This window comes from Dendroctonus ponderosae, unplaced genomic scaffold (genome assembly GCF_020466585.1).
Source record: "Dendroctonus ponderosae isolate FM_Combo_2020 unplaced genomic scaffold, Dpon_F_20191213v2 Dpon_F_20191213_8, whole genome shotgun sequence".
Classification (NCBI taxonomy): domain Eukaryota; kingdom Metazoa; phylum Arthropoda; class Insecta; order Coleoptera; family Curculionidae; genus Dendroctonus; species Dendroctonus ponderosae.
Window position 1 is genome coordinate 5,403,866 of NW_026019016.1, and position 14,103 is coordinate 5,417,968.

Here is a 14,103-nt window from a genome sequence, read left to right on the forward strand (position 1 = left end):
AACAGGTACGAGCTTGGAACAGTCACACATGGAACCTGTGACTGAAAAATACTGGTTTGTGTCATCCCTACCCTAAACGCTGATTATTTAGGATTGGCAAGTAAAAATCTCAAAAAGCTGAAACTGTTTATTTTTTCCGAACCCTCGAAACATTGCCAACACTACTCTAAATCCACAATCCTTGGCTTGGAAGCAAACACTTGGTCTTCAACGCCGCAGTGATTCTCTCCCCGAATGATCTTGAAGTATCCACGATTGCCCCAGTCGTTGTTCCAAGAATTTGTGCACAGCCAATACGGGATGCCCTTCTCTGTGCCCCATCCAATTATTTTAATGGCGTGACCTCCTATGTAGTAGTGGCTGGTCCTTTTATAGACACCTTAAACTCCCATTCTGCCCAATCGGCCATTTACTTTTGCGGAAATTTACCGTATTTGTAGCTGAAAAAGTCGTCGAAAACCTCGATCGCACCCTCGACAGGGCCATTCTCCAAAATCTCCAGCTGGATTTCCTCTACGGTCAGAAACTGCTTCACTTGGCCGCCAAATGTGAGCGAGTCCTCATATTGCAATGAAGTCGAATAACACTTTCTAACGCATTGGGGAGTTTGCAAAGCCAAATCGTCACAATGGGGCCTGCTCTGGCGCTCAATGTGATGCTCGCAAGGGGGCAGACTGTAGTCTTTACACCCCTGGGAGGAGTTATACAGCCCCCCAGTCACAATACCTTCAAAATACAAGTTCCTGAAAACATTTTCCTCCTTTTTTGGGGACTTGCTACCGTAAGCCTGCCAATACCACCATGCTCTGGGGATTTCGCCTCCCAAGCATCCGTCTCCGCATTCCGAACAACAGGCAAGCAGATCCTCCGCAGACACAAACACTTGTAATCTGCCTTTGGAATGAATGCAGATTCTATCCGACATTGCCGCCGCTGCACTGAAGGCCTAAGCAACGCAAATGCCCTCAATCACTCTAGTTTCACTCAAAACCCCTCTTACCCAACAGGAACCGCAGTGGGATTGATCCCAAATTTGCTTGATGGAGGCACATTGGGGCCAAGCCATTCGCGCGTCGAAAAATTCCGGGATCACTCCATTTCCTCTCACTTTCACTGGGGCTTTTGCGAAACTTTGCGGCCAAACTCCTGTTATCACACATTGCTCAGTACCTTTAACGGCCTGCTTTAGCTCCCGTTACCTGAGGCCATGTTTCTAACTCGAGTCCATTCGGAAGTGTTGAAGTTCTTTCCAGCCCTCCAGTGAGACTGTCTTTGGTTTATCCACTCAATGTATTCGTCGGACAGTGGATGGTAGCTGGCTAATGCACCAACTAGTAAAAAACATTGAATTGCCAGAACCAGTTCGACTTGAAACATGTTGGAACTGTGTGAAAGTGTAAAGTTTATTCAGGAAAAGGGCAGCGATTAGATAAGCCGGTTTATTAATATTAAATCCGGGATTGGCCGGGAGCTGAGGTAGTCAATTGAACGAGGCTGCTATTTGCTAAGCTCTTAGCTGATGGTGATTGGATTTGCTTTATTAATATTGGCATTGGAATGTTTTTTACAGATGGTGCATTAAGTAACTGTGGGATTTTTTCGAGCTGAATCAGCTCAGTTTGCTCCATATTAACCGTTAGAGTTTGAAATTTTGCCTCAAATTTAGGGAATTTTATCAGGGCTTTTATTACCACTATCTTGTTTATATAAAAAAGACAGTCGCAAGAAAAGCCCGGAATACATGTCCTAATTTCGTTTCTTATACAGGGTGCACATGATCAAAAGGGTACTGCGATATTCTTTGGATCAAAAGAAGGCGATCTGACCAAACTTTTATTAACAAAAAATGTCTGACTCCTCTGCTATTGATAAAGTTCTTCAAAAAAATTTATCTTTTTTGAAATATCGGGAGTATGGTACGATGTATTATGGTGAAACTCGATTTAAATTTGTTCTTATGTAAAACTCATATTTTGATGAAACAATCGAGTTCATCCGTTTTGGACAATTGGTGAATTCTTGAGTGTCGTGGTACAAAAACTACCAGAACTTTTTATTTGGTGGATAGAATCAACGCATTTTTTTTGGTTGATGCACTCATCATGTATTCACAATTTTGTGCCCTTTGTAAAATCTTGTAGCATTCATAGTTTCCGCGCAAAAAAGTTGTCTGTTTTCTTGCCATTTAACAATGTTAGTGCATCAACCAAAAAAATGAGTTGATTTCATCTACCAAATAAAATGTGCTGGTAGTTTCTGTACCACCACACTCAAGAATTCACCAAAATATGAGTCTTACATAAGAACAAATTCACAGCGAGTTTCACTAAAATACATCGTACCATTCCCCCGATATTTCAAAAAACAAATTTTTTTAAAGAACTTTGACCATCAATAGCAGAGGAGCCAGACATTTTTTGTTAATAAAAGTTAGGTCAGATCGTCTTCTTTTGCTGCAAAGAAACTCGCAGCATCCTTTTGATCATGTGCTTACGGGACACCCTGTATAATAAAGAGTGCGTACTCACTATCAATTCATAATCAACGCAGCGACAACATTCCCTAAATTTTAGGCAAATTATCAAGATACACTGTTCTATAAGTATGTACCCACTTCAACAATAGAGCTTTTCTCTACGGGATAGAGTTGTCCGATTCGGCCCACAAAGCTGCAAACCTTTTCCCACTAAACAGACTCTTCATATCGTCTAGTTTAGAAGATCATTTGCCCAAGAACACTCACTCTGTAGTTATCGCACAAGTTTAAAAAGCACAAATTTCGACTCATCGTTTCGGGTAATTGAAATAACACACGTCTAGAAACTTCCTTCTAGTTCCATTCTTCCTCATTCGTATGCTAGTTTCACTTGATGATATTCGCGCTTCGAACTACTTGAAACACACTGACACAAAAAAATCACTATTGGACCAAGTTTTCTTTTTACTCTATCCAGTCAATCACTAGCTGGGCGCAATTCCTCCCATTTTCATGAATGCTTGTGTGCACTATCAAAACTGCTCCATTCTAAACTGTGGTTCTGTAGTCTTCAATAAAACATATTCCAACAACATTATTCTGTTACTGCATTATATTCATACTTTTACACACGATTAAACATACTACTATGCTATCCGATGCGGTTCTTTCTGACGCGTTGCCAAATAGTGGAACAAATAAATGATTTCTTACCCAATTTAGCCAAGAAGTCGAAAAGCAGTAAAACCCCTTGAGATTTCAATGTTTTGTTTTTCTCCGCACCCTTTACATTCTAACAATTAAATGTGTAGTTATAAGCCATTGATTAACGTCTACAGATCAGAGTAAAACAATGAAAAAACATGCGGTTCAGAAATGCAAACTGTTAAAACTAATTAATAAACTCCCGTTGAATATTGTGAAATGTATACGGATTTTTCCATCAGAATTCCATCGTTTTTGAGTGAATTGCGCGCTCGCTTTCTACTCACACATTAATCTTGTTTCTTACTCACATTAATGTGTTAAGTTGTTTTTCTTGTATAGACACTTGGCTGCAATGTGGCCCTTTTGGTTGCAGTTGTAGCAGATGGGGGCATGCCTGCAGTCTTTGCCCAAATGCCCTATTCTGTTACATGTATAACATTTCTTTTCCCGGTATTTATTGGAGTGCGAAGACACGCTATCCACCTTCTGCTCCTGGATGTCGTCCATGGTCAATGACTCCGCATAAGATTCCCTGGGATACTCAGCAACCACCTCCCGATGGTCAGCATGCACTGAGAACTCGCTCTCTGGAATCTTGGATAGATAATCTGCGTACAGCACCTCAGGAGTGAGGAATTTTCGGGCTTTAATGTCCTGTTTCACGAACGGATTATTCAGCCCGTCAATCAGGCAGGAAACGGCGTTTTCTCCAGTTATTTTGCAGGCTTCGCACAAGTAGAGTTTGCTGAAATAGTACTGGGTGACGGTTTCCTCCACCGACTTGTCTCTGGTCACGAGTAGCTTCAAAGTATGGGCAAAGTCCACATTATCAGGAAACGTTTTAGTGATCAGCATTCGCAGCTCCGGCCAGGTGAAGTCGTAACTCGCCACGCTTTTAAACCAGGCCTTCATAATGCCCGTCATTTGATCCTGCAGGAAATTGATGCTGGATTTCTCTTCATAATTCCTCAGCAAACACTCCTCATGGATACAGTTCAGCCACATTGATGTCGTGAACTTGGTGCTACTGGGAATCAGCTCAAAGATTTTGTTCTTAGATCGCTTCGAGTCCTTTGACGTGGAGCTATTTGTGTTGCCCTTTTCCACCAACTTCTCCACCAGTTTCTCCAAGCGATTAATCCGGTCGGCCGCAGCTTCAGCTTCTTTTAGATGCATCGGTTCTTGGCGTGCAGGAGTCGCAGCGTGCTGCTGAAAGCCCCTGACCTTTAAGTGGCCCCGGGTTGATTCACTTTCCTTGCCCCTGGCAACATCAGGCAGCTTATCTTGGGATTTTAGCGTCGATCTCAAGTCTGGGGTGAATGTGTTGAAGCTAATAGATGAAGGATCCAGAATCAGCTTTCCTTCATGCTTCTTGTGGATGCTGGAATTGTTTCCGAATCCTTGAGTCTCATGAAGATCAAGGTAACTCTCCTCGTAGCCTTCAACGTGGCTCAGTAGGGGGTCTTGAGATGAACGGCGCCGGTGATGGTGCTTCGATTCCTTCAAATGCGCCCGTTCCCTAGGTTTGTCAAACTCCCGGCTCCTCACGTACTTATCCCTTGAATAGTCCCGACTTCTCGCCCGCCCCTGATCGCCCATGCCAGCGAATGGGCTCACCCTGCCTAACTCACCCCCGACCCATTCCACTGACCTGGACCTGCTCCGGAAACGTTTACCCCCTTTGCTGCCATCCCAGCCAATTGACTTCCGATTGCGTTCTTCGCCTGGAGGTGCTGGTTGGTTTCTAGATAGGGGGCTCAATGAGAACCGTCTTCTTTTCGATAGCGACCTACGACGAACTGACCGATGGGGCGATTGCCTTCGCATGATGCACTAGGCGCAAAAACTATCCCGCAACCGAACAGAAAACCACTTAAAGTTTACACGTTTATATTTAAAGCAACTTTATAATTCACATCGACTTGTGACAGATGTGATGAAAGCACTTCCTGTCTTCATCTATGCTTCCTGTTTATGTCAATGTCAATTGGCCTTGTTTAGATCAAAACATTCTTTGTGATCAAAAGAGACACATCAAGTTTGCAAGTGAGAAAAAAGTGATCGCTCAGCAATGAAGCTCACTGGTGGATTCAGTCAAACGGGGGAAGATTCCGGGGCTAACCTCGACACTTCGGGCGTAAATGTCATGGGTGTTTGTTTATTATTTTTATTTTGATTAAATTGGTTTTACTCCGTCCCCATTCAATAATGGCTCTTTTGTTTCTGGAAGAAGATCCTTGGTAGGCATCAATGGTGCGAGTTTATTCCAGTTTTATTGGCTGTTGCCAACATTTGCAGGATTCTGGAGCATGAATCCTGCGAAAAGCTCCAAAGAGAGATCATGGGGCAGCTGACTGAGAGGCAGAAATTCCCCAGAACGCACTCGCTTTATGCTCAGATCTCCGCTGATATCAGGCTGAGGCTGAAGCAGTTTAACAACGAAGTGGATCAGCTCAAACAGAAACTGGATGCTTCTTCAGGCTCTAATGCAATGTATCCTTTCCGGGAGTAACTTACCAAAAGGGAAGACCCAAGTCCTTAACGAACTAGTTCAGAACTGCGGCGGAATCCGAAAGGCGTGTGCGGCAAATAGAGGTTCTCCTGACCAAGGCCCTTCAGATGCAGAAACTGTTTAACGAGCAGCTAACGGAAAAGCGAATGGAAGAACGGCAAACTTTGCTGGGCCCTCGAAGTATAGATTGGGATGAATACAGCAGCGGAACATCAAGAGTGTCTGTTGATAATATGCGGGCGAAGCAACAGGAAATGTTGAGTGGTGAGTTTACTCCCCCGGCAAGAACGGTCCTGAACTGAATCGCGCTGATGCTTTTAGATCAAGAGAAAGGCTTGGAGAATCTCTCGAAAATAATCTCCAGACAAAAAGACATTGCGCACACAATTGCAAACGAAGTGGATTTTCATAATGGTAAGTGATTGCTTCAATTCAGCCACACCAATAGCCAATACCGCTTAAGAGAAATTCTTGGCTTTTTAAAGGAAAGCTTTGAATTTCAGAAATCATTGGGGATATAGGCATTCAAATTGATCGAACTGATCAGAGAGTGCGAGTGGAGACCGAAAGGGTGGGCACAGTAGGTAGGAAAGATAATACTTGTGGGTACTGGATTGTGATAATTATTCTTCTGGTCAGTATAATAGTTGTTGCGGCTTTGTAAGAAGCTCGTACGGCCATATATTGGTTCTATTGGTCTATCCTTAGATTAATTGCAAGCCTTCCTCAAGCCTCCTTTAAAAAATCCATCTACACCTTCCATTTAGTTAGAACTGGTTGAAAGTAACAAAAAGCCTACAAACAATTAAATCACATTTATTCTCAAAGAGCTTTAAATTACACGATATAAAACAAACTTACTTAAATACTTTGCGACTATACTGTGGTATAGACACCTACGTATTCAGGTTTATTTCAATTCGTCAGCATAAGGTACGGTGGACAGATTGCCTACTGCGGCAATAGTGAGCTTTTTGCCAGCTTTCTGGAGAGCCTGTAAATTTGGGTTTGATTTAAATCGGCTCAGCGACTACGCGAGCCACTTACGTTGCGCACATCCCCAGTGGTGACTGAGTCAATGGCGCTTGCCAGCTCACAAGGAGATATAGCAGCTCCGGTTAAGACAGCTTGAGTTCCCAAGAGCTGAACAGCTCTGGAACCGCTTTCCAACTCCAGAAGAACAGAGGCTTTCAGTTGGGCCTTTCCTGAAACCCAACTTGCGTGTGTTTTCTTGAAGCTCTTTCACTTTGAGACCTACCGCGAGCCACATCTGCATCGGACACGCTTCCACTCTTCAGTACTTTCACGGCACCTTCAACTAGTTTTCCTGCTGATCTGGCGGGGGCCGCAAGCAAAACGCCCACCAATCCAGTGTCTGAGTAGTTGGCATTAATGGCAGAGGAAGCAAACGGCTCACTGGATGCTCCAGCAATTGCTTTGCTCAGGATGCCGTTGTCGCTCGTACTCCATTTGATCTTTAAAAATAGCGCGATTTGACTTGAACCAAATTGAGGAACCGTGGTGTATTGAACTAACTTGTGGACCTACGCCAAGAGCCCGTTGTAGAACAGCGGCAGCCACAGCTTCCTTGGCGTTTGTCACCGGTGCTCCCTCTCCGGCAATTGCAACGAAAGCAAAGTCGCCTCCTTTGTCTGACCTAGATGAGCGAAAGTCAATATAGAGCTGATTTCGGAATGAGTAGGGCATACAGACCTAATTTCGCCGCCTTTATAAGGGCTGGCATTGTTCACGCCATCGTTGTCGCTCAAGCTCAAAGACTGCGCCAGCTGCTTCACTTTGGCTTCATCCAGGCCGAGTCCAACAACGGCGCTGCGACCCGAAACGAAGTTTGAGGCGACATAATGCTGCAATGTTTCTGAGGAAATTTTCCCAATTTGGAACTTTGGAACAAACAGGGAGTTGCCAAGACCGGTGCGGAATGCGGCCTTGTGGAGCAGATCCACTGCCCTCACCTGGAGTTTTCTTTAAGTTTAACTGAATAAATGAGAGGCTTCGCTACTTGCCTGTAACGGGCGTACAGCCAATTCAAGCTTGAGGCGATCGCTAAGTTCGACCACTTCCCAGGGTTTGAACACCTGTTGAGTGGCCACTTCGGCCAAGAAAGGCAAAGCCTGTTCGACAGCCTGTCTGGTGCCCTCCAAAGTGTATGAAATTGTTTCGCGATCAGCAGTGGCAATCAGATTTGCCCCCACTTGCTGGATATTGCGAACAATAGCGAACTGGCTCTTGTTTCGAGTGGACAAACCGGCTGCCACCCTCAGAACATGAGTGACACCCACATTTTCAGCTGTTTCGTTTCGAGCGCCAGCCCTGAAATGGTTGTGTATTGGAAAGTTTCAATGCTCTACAGTTTGAACGCATGTTACCTGAAGACTATGGAAACTCTGGCAATGGGCGACTCGTTTTCCGCTGCCACCACAACGAGCTTGTTGGACAGCAGGCTGGTTTTCACGTCGTAGCTGGTTGTGCCGCTTACTGGGGACAATTGGGCATAGCCTCTGGTCTGCAAAGCAATTTATGTAACATTAATTTGAGCGGATAACGTTTTTAGGTTTGCGTCTTACCCCAATTGCCCTGAACAAGCTTCGCTTGGCGATGTTTGATGCCATTATCGGGTATGAGCGTTATGTAATTGTGAAAACTTTGGAATTGAAATTTCCTTGAGTTTCCTAAGCAAGACTGTCACAAGCTGACAGTGACATTGAATTGAAAAGTCTTGGCCATCTTGCGGTCCCATCAAAATTTTCTTCAGTGTTCGGCCGGAGATAAAGACGAGTTCGATATTATCGGTTCTTAAATGGAGAATGGAATCGCATGCATGGAAGTTAAATTAGTGGAGAGTTTGTACCAGAGTAAATAAACCCCTGGATTTTCCATGGATTCTAGATGGCAGATTCAGTTTCCAATCCCGTAAGTTGATAAGCGTGTTTTGCGTATCCAGTTTTTCTTACATCGTTCTTGACGAATTACCGGCTTAGTGTTGCTATGCGAAATACACAAAAAAATTACTCGCATGCCATCGTAACCTCAAACTGCGTTATCTAACCTCACAAACCTCAATCAAAGTTTTCCTTGGATACTGTGTAAAAGTCCGATTAAAATGGCCCATTTGCGAACTAAAGAAATAATACAGAAAAACTGGTTTTTAACGGAAAAGGGTCAAAATGCTTCTCTGTTCGCTGCCACGTTTAGTACGACCGCTGTCCTGATGGGGCACATTCTGCCCCACACCATTCTGCTGTCCAAGTATAAAAACTTTGTGCGGCTTTACAGGTACCACTGGTCGTAAGGTTTGTTTTATGGGTGTAACTTAGTCGTGTTGTAGCAAAGGAATACCGGTACCGGTGCCAGATGTGCTGGTCAAAAGATTTAATAAAGCTTTGGATTTGCTCCAGGTATCCGCTTTGATTATATTTAGGGAGCATTGATAATTCTTCCTAATTCTTTTGGTAGATTGATGAATATGAAAAACCCAGGTTTCAGCCCTTTATGGCGTGTGGCTTTGATGCAATTAGTCTCGGAACGTATGGCAGGTTTGGAGTGCACGTAGGAATTCCTGTTAACTTCCAATTTGAGAGTGAAGACTCTATTGATAAATCAAACATTTTGGTTCGTATCTGAAGTAATAAAAGCCTTTGGCATTCTCAATATGCAATTTAAGGTCAACCAAAATAAGGTTGTATGGGAAATGGAGTCCGGAAAACAGCTACTGAAGGCTTTAGTTATGCCAGAAGAAGCCCAGTTGTTTGCGATGGCACGAGAAATTAAAATGAGGGACAGTTTGAAGTTTTTCATCGACACAGGATACGCGTTCTTGGCTTGTAGTTTAACGTATCTTGGATCCACGTTCCTCAACAAACGGTTCGATCTGTTGAACAAGCCAAGACAAGTTAGGTTTTTGGGATATACAATTATAGCGCTGTTCAACTTAGGAAATTACATCATGTGCACGGACTTGGTGCAAACTATGTATGAGGAAAATGTTGACGCAGAGTTAAAGGAATTAGATCCGATTTTCGCTGAGGGTGGCCGGCAGTTCTACAGCCATATTTTGGAAAGAAACAAAGCCCTAAGGGATCTAATGGGTAAAGAGGGCGAAGCCATGTTTACAGTGTTAGGAAATGAGAATACTTTGATAAGGAGCAAGCATTTGCCAATTGTACAGCGGCTGGAATATTTCCAGACCAACTTTGACATGGAGGATGCGGCGTAAGTAGCCAAGCGGCTAGTAGGCGAATGATGTATTTATTTTACACTTTAATGATACAAGTAAATTGTTAAACGTTCGAAAGCATTTAAATATAAGGGCGATTTACTATTCACTAGAACTACTACATATATATATTGCACATCAGTCCTTACCCCCGCTTTCCCCAACTTTCAACATTTCCACTCGAATTAAGACGCTCTATTAGCCGGATTTTCTGTGTTAGAGTCAGGGTAACTTTGGTACTGGTTTGGTTGTTGCTCAGTGTCTTCATTATACGGTTGATACTGGCTGGGGTCGTATTGCTGATTGGGGTCGTACATGCCCTGTAAATCCTCCTGGTATTGCTGATTGGGGTCATATTGTATATTCGGGTCGAATTGATACTGCGGATCCGCGGCGTATTCTTGATGAGGATCAGCTAGGTACTGTTGATTAGGATCCTCTAAGTATTGCTGATGAGGATCAGGCGGGTATTCCTGATTAATGCCATATGGTTCCTCAGCTGTATACTGTTGGAGGGGCTCAGGTGCTTGGGACCGCGCCCTCAGGTCTTGCTGGTGATTTTTTCCTTTTTCCTCCGTTTGAGGATCAGTGGGGGATTTGGGCTCTTTATTAGCCGCTTGAGGTGCATTTTTTGGCGACTGTTGAAGACTTGTGGAAGCCGGGGACAGTTTCTCCTGGCTGGCCTGCCGCGAAGATGTGCGACTTCGCTGCTTTAAAGACGATCGGCTTTCGGATCGTCGCATCTTCGGAGGTGAGGTAGAAGGAAGTGCGGTTCTTTGATCTTCATCTGTTGAAATGTCCATTTATTTGTTGCTTTTTTAAACCAGTAGTTAATTGCATACCTTTTGAATTGGTTTTGCTATATTGTGCCTGGCTGAATTTGTTGTTTAGTCGAACTAGGCTAGTTTGTAGTTCCCGTATTTCCTCCCTATAACAACAGAACGTCACAAGTTGCGAGATATAAGTGGCTTTGGAAGTAGAAGTTTACAAGTGAGTTTTGTGGCATGCCACCGTCGATTGGTCACTGTTTTATGTCCAATCTACGTTAGTAAACTGACCTTTCGTACTTTGGGTATTACTTTGACATTAATGTCGATCTTAATTGGTTCCTTGCGTTTGGTCGATTGAACAGTCAGCGAATCGGACGCGCTTATTTCTGACTTTGCGGCAGCGGACTGCTGATGGCTCGACCCTACCAAACACAAGCCTTCATTAAGATATAATCCCGTTATTTGTGGCGTTGATTTTATTGTCGTTTTGGCATCTCAGTTCAGCTAATGGAGAATAATAGGAAATGTCTTACTTATGTTTGTGGCCAGCGTCATCGAGTTTCCGTGTAAGGGCGTGGCACTCAGACGACAGTTTGCCCATGAGTTGATTTTGGGAGTGGATCATACGCTCTAGATCGGCTACAGTGGCCGCTGCAACAACCAATAGGATTTAAGCGATAGTAAAACTCCCAAATCAACTCATGTCAATGAAAAGTGATTCAAAGGGTGCATGATTTTAGTACTTGAATCGTACCAAGCCAGGCAAGATGTTTGATGTGCTCTGAACTGAAGCGCGTAGTGTGGGGAAGCCATTTGTTAAATTACCATGCTTGTTTTCCATGTCCTGGATCATGGAGGTCAGTTCCTTCTCTCTGTCGTCCTTTTTAGGAGCGGGAGGAGGCAGGGCCATAATATCTGCTGTTCTGGGCGTCGTCGATTTGGCCCTTTCTTCACTGAGGGCGGCGTTTAGATTAATCTTTAACAAATCAATATGAGCATTTTTCCTGCTACCCGCCTAATACTTTACCTCCTTTTCAAGCGAAGCAATCTGCTCATTCAGGCGAATATTCTCACGTCTGCTGTGTATCAGATCGGCATCAGCCCTGTCCATTCTTTGGCGCAAAGACTGAATTTCGGCCTGCAGCCGCGTGATCTCCTGCTTGTACTGTCGTTCCGTGCGCTCATTGGCCAAGTTTAGAGCGGAGAGTTGCTGTTCTAAGGCGCTCTTCTCCGCCCCAGTCACTCCGATGTCCGATTGGAGGCTCACTATGAACAGTATTAAAGTGGCCAATAGGAGATTTAGTGCGGACACTTACGTATTTTGTTTTGCATCTCCTTTTTCAGCTCGTCGATCAGAGCTTGTTTTTGGACGCACTCTCTTCGCAAGTCGGCGCCCTCGCGCCTCTGCTTATCCAGCTCCAGTTGGAGCTTGTTGGTCGTCTCCCATTGAACCCCCACCTCAGTAGTCAGCTGCTCTATTTGCTGCGTGTAGCGGCGCTCAACCGCTGAGCGCTCATCGGCAATTCTTCGGCCCTAAAATGCTGATTAATTAAAAAACCGGCAATTATTATGAACATATAAGCACATTACACAGCGTCAAGGAGGTTTTGAGGTTCTTAATAATTACCAGTAGTACTATGCTTTTGTGGTGTTCAGTACCTGTTCGGCTATGGAATCGCGTAGCTTGGAGTGCTGCCTTTCCAGCTCGTCTTTGAGGCGTCTGATTTCGAGCTCGGCGGCGCTTTTCTCGTACTGGGCCTGCTCAGCTACATCCAGGCTGCGCTTCGCTTGGTCGCACGTGTCGTTCTCTTTGTTGCGCAGCGCTGAAAGCGCTGCCTGCAGGCTTTTCAGTTTGTTCAGTAACTCCTCCTTGTCCCTAGAGTGGGTGCTTATTTAAATAGACCAGAGGTTTCAGTAGTCAATAGAAACCTGTTGCAGTTGTCCAGCTGCCGCTTGAAGTTATCGCAGCTGTTGCTGTCTTGATGTGAGTCATCGGACTGTTTCCTTCTAAGAGAATCGTTGTCTTCTTGCGCTTTTCTCAGATCGATTCTGGCCTGGGTTAGTTGGGCCTCCAGTTCGGATATGCGCGATTCGAAGACAATCGAAGGGCCTTCAATGATTCGTTTTTTCTTCGATATCTGCGTGTTGTTATCTATTGAGTGCATTGGACTAAGAGTTAGTTGGAAGCTTACGCCTTTGTCTTGCAGCACGAATTCAGTTTCAGTGTCGGTTTCAGTCTCCAAATGCTCGAACACCGACTTGATTAGTTTGGACTTTTGTTTCTCGTGCAAGTGCTCGTTTTCGCTGATGACTTCTTTGACTTTGGAAAGCAGCGATGATAATTCGTCCTGGAAGCAACAGCGCGTTGCTGTTTTGCCTCAATTAAGTCTGAGTAGTTTTGGTTTACCTTGCAGAATCTGGACTCTTTTTCCAGCTGCTCAATGTAGTCCTCTTGCCGTTCAATGAAGGACATCAGTTCGGGTTGGGGCGGTTCGTGCTTTGCGGCTTCTGGAGGGATGTTTTTTTCGCTTTGCGTCCCAATGTTGCTTCTCAGGGGCGCGTATTGGTACTTTCGCGGCTGGATTGGGGTGTAGTTGTAGCTATAGTAGGCTTTACCCGATCTGGAGTTTCTGCTGCCTCCACTTATCATCGACTGATTGTCGGTGTCTTCGCCTGCACTGTCCAGTTCGCGAATTGTTCTTGTTCCATACACTCTACTGATTAAACGGCGATTTTATTGAACGTTTTTCACAATTACAATCATGTGTGGTTGTTTTACCTTCTAACCGGTGTATAGCTTTCTGCCATCAGAATTCTCAAGCGTCCAACAGCTTCACGATACGCCGTGTCCGCATAGTCTGGCTTTCTTCTAAAGTCCATCTTGGGCGGGTTGACTGATTTCCTGCTTAGAAAATTTCGAAATTACCGTCAAAAAGACTGTTTTTGAAACATTCTGAGTGAAAATGGCCAGCTGGAGACGTACTTGAACCTTTAAAACCGCACCCCACGTTAATGCAAGTGCAATGAGACACGAATTGACCGCTGAGGTCATTTTTATGTTGCCCGAGGGTCCACTGTGTTTGTATTTACCTGCCGAAAGCATGCAGAGCCCTGCTGGCCAATCAATAACATTTCTTGCATGTTGAGTCATTCTTTCATTGGGGAATATTTCTACAATTTGCTGGAGATTTGAGGAAGTCTTAAGGATGACCGTAATGAGGCCCAAACATGCAATGTATCGTTCTTGTTTATGCCTTAGGTTCAATGTTTGATCGATAATAGAATAGCAACCACCGAAGGCTCCCACTTTTTTTAGTTATTTGCTTTGGCCGGATTTTTTTTACATAAAAGGCTTACGGAATGTTTGTGGATAAAAAATTGCCGTCAACAATCAGGCTCATTT

The 14,103-nt window shown here is 44.3% G+C and overlaps 5 protein-coding genes across 9 annotated transcripts; 2 read left to right on the forward strand and 3 right to left on the reverse strand.

Annotated features, from left to right (window-relative positions):
- Positions 1–114: 114 nt before the first annotated feature.
- On the reverse strand, positions 115–1,827 carry LOC109534403 (cathepsin B). 2 transcript variants are annotated; one of them, XM_019900076.2, is made up of 5 exons: positions 1,200–1,827; positions 1,001–1,146; positions 781–946; positions 430–726; positions 115–379 (listed from the first exon to the last, which is right to left on the reverse strand). In XM_019900076.2, exons 1-5 carry the CDS (start codon positions 1,375–1,377, stop codon positions 162–164), a joined length of 1,005 nt encoding a protein of 334 aa, XP_019755635.1. In that variant the 5' UTR covers positions 1,378–1,827; the 3' UTR covers positions 115–161. The 2 variants fall into 2 exon arrangements, with proteins under 2 accessions (XP_019755635.1, XP_019755634.1); XM_019900075.2 differs by having other exon boundaries at positions 430–946.
- A 3,455-nt stretch (positions 1,828–5,282) lies between these two features.
- Positions 5,283–6,395, forward strand: LOC109534378 (syntaxin-8). The gene is made up of 5 exons (XM_019900037.2): positions 5,283–5,424; positions 5,483–5,677; positions 5,740–5,960; positions 6,018–6,110; positions 6,200–6,395. The coding sequence occupies exons 1-5, from the start codon at positions 5,393–5,395 to the stop codon at positions 6,358–6,360; spliced, it is 702 nt and encodes a 233-aa protein (XP_019755596.2). The 5' UTR covers positions 5,283–5,392; the 3' UTR covers positions 6,361–6,395.
- Positions 6,302–8,423, reverse strand: LOC109534376 (cytochrome b-c1 complex subunit 2, mitochondrial). Its single transcript, XM_019900035.2, has 9 exons — positions 8,282–8,423; positions 8,084–8,220; positions 7,721–8,027; positions 7,410–7,669; positions 7,233–7,353; positions 6,955–7,171; positions 6,744–6,901; positions 6,558–6,690; positions 6,302–6,491 (listed from the first exon to the last, which is right to left on the reverse strand). Exons 1-8 carry the CDS (start codon positions 8,324–8,326, stop codon positions 6,607–6,609), a joined length of 1,329 nt encoding a protein of 442 aa, XP_019755594.1. The 5' UTR covers positions 8,327–8,423; the 3' UTR covers positions 6,302–6,491; positions 6,558–6,606.
- A 53-nt stretch (positions 8,424–8,476) lies between these two features.
- LOC109534377 (transmembrane protein 177) lies at positions 8,477–10,039 on the forward strand. Its single transcript, XM_019900036.2, has 4 exons — positions 8,477–8,990; positions 9,043–9,112; positions 9,171–9,326; positions 9,379–10,039. Exons 1-4 carry the CDS (start codon positions 8,818–8,820, stop codon positions 9,928–9,930), a joined length of 951 nt encoding a protein of 316 aa, XP_019755595.1. The 5' UTR covers positions 8,477–8,817; the 3' UTR covers positions 9,931–10,039.
- LOC109534374 (serologically defined colon cancer antigen 8 homolog) lies at positions 9,944–13,952 on the reverse strand. 4 transcript variants are annotated; one of them, XM_048669342.1, is made up of 11 exons: positions 13,480–13,944; positions 13,108–13,414; positions 12,893–13,048; positions 12,630–12,838; positions 12,360–12,576; positions 12,017–12,233; positions 11,728–11,966; positions 11,526–11,676; positions 11,234–11,351; positions 10,773–10,858; positions 9,944–10,717 (listed from the first exon to the last, which is right to left on the reverse strand). In XM_048669342.1, the coding sequence occupies exons 1-11, from the start codon at positions 13,578–13,580 to the stop codon at positions 10,116–10,118; spliced, it is 2,403 nt and encodes an 800-aa protein (XP_048525299.1). In that variant the 5' UTR covers positions 13,581–13,944; the 3' UTR covers positions 9,944–10,115. The 4 variants fall into 4 exon arrangements, 3 of the variants coding, with proteins under 3 accessions (XP_048525299.1, XP_019755592.2, XP_048525300.1); XM_019900033.2 differs by having other exon boundaries at positions 13,108–13,417; positions 13,480–13,943; XR_007282200.1 differs by lacking the exon at positions 11,234–11,351 and adding an exon at positions 10,989–11,122 and having other exon boundaries at positions 10,363–10,717; positions 13,108–13,417; positions 13,480–13,951.
- Positions 13,953–14,103: the final 151 nt, after the last annotated feature.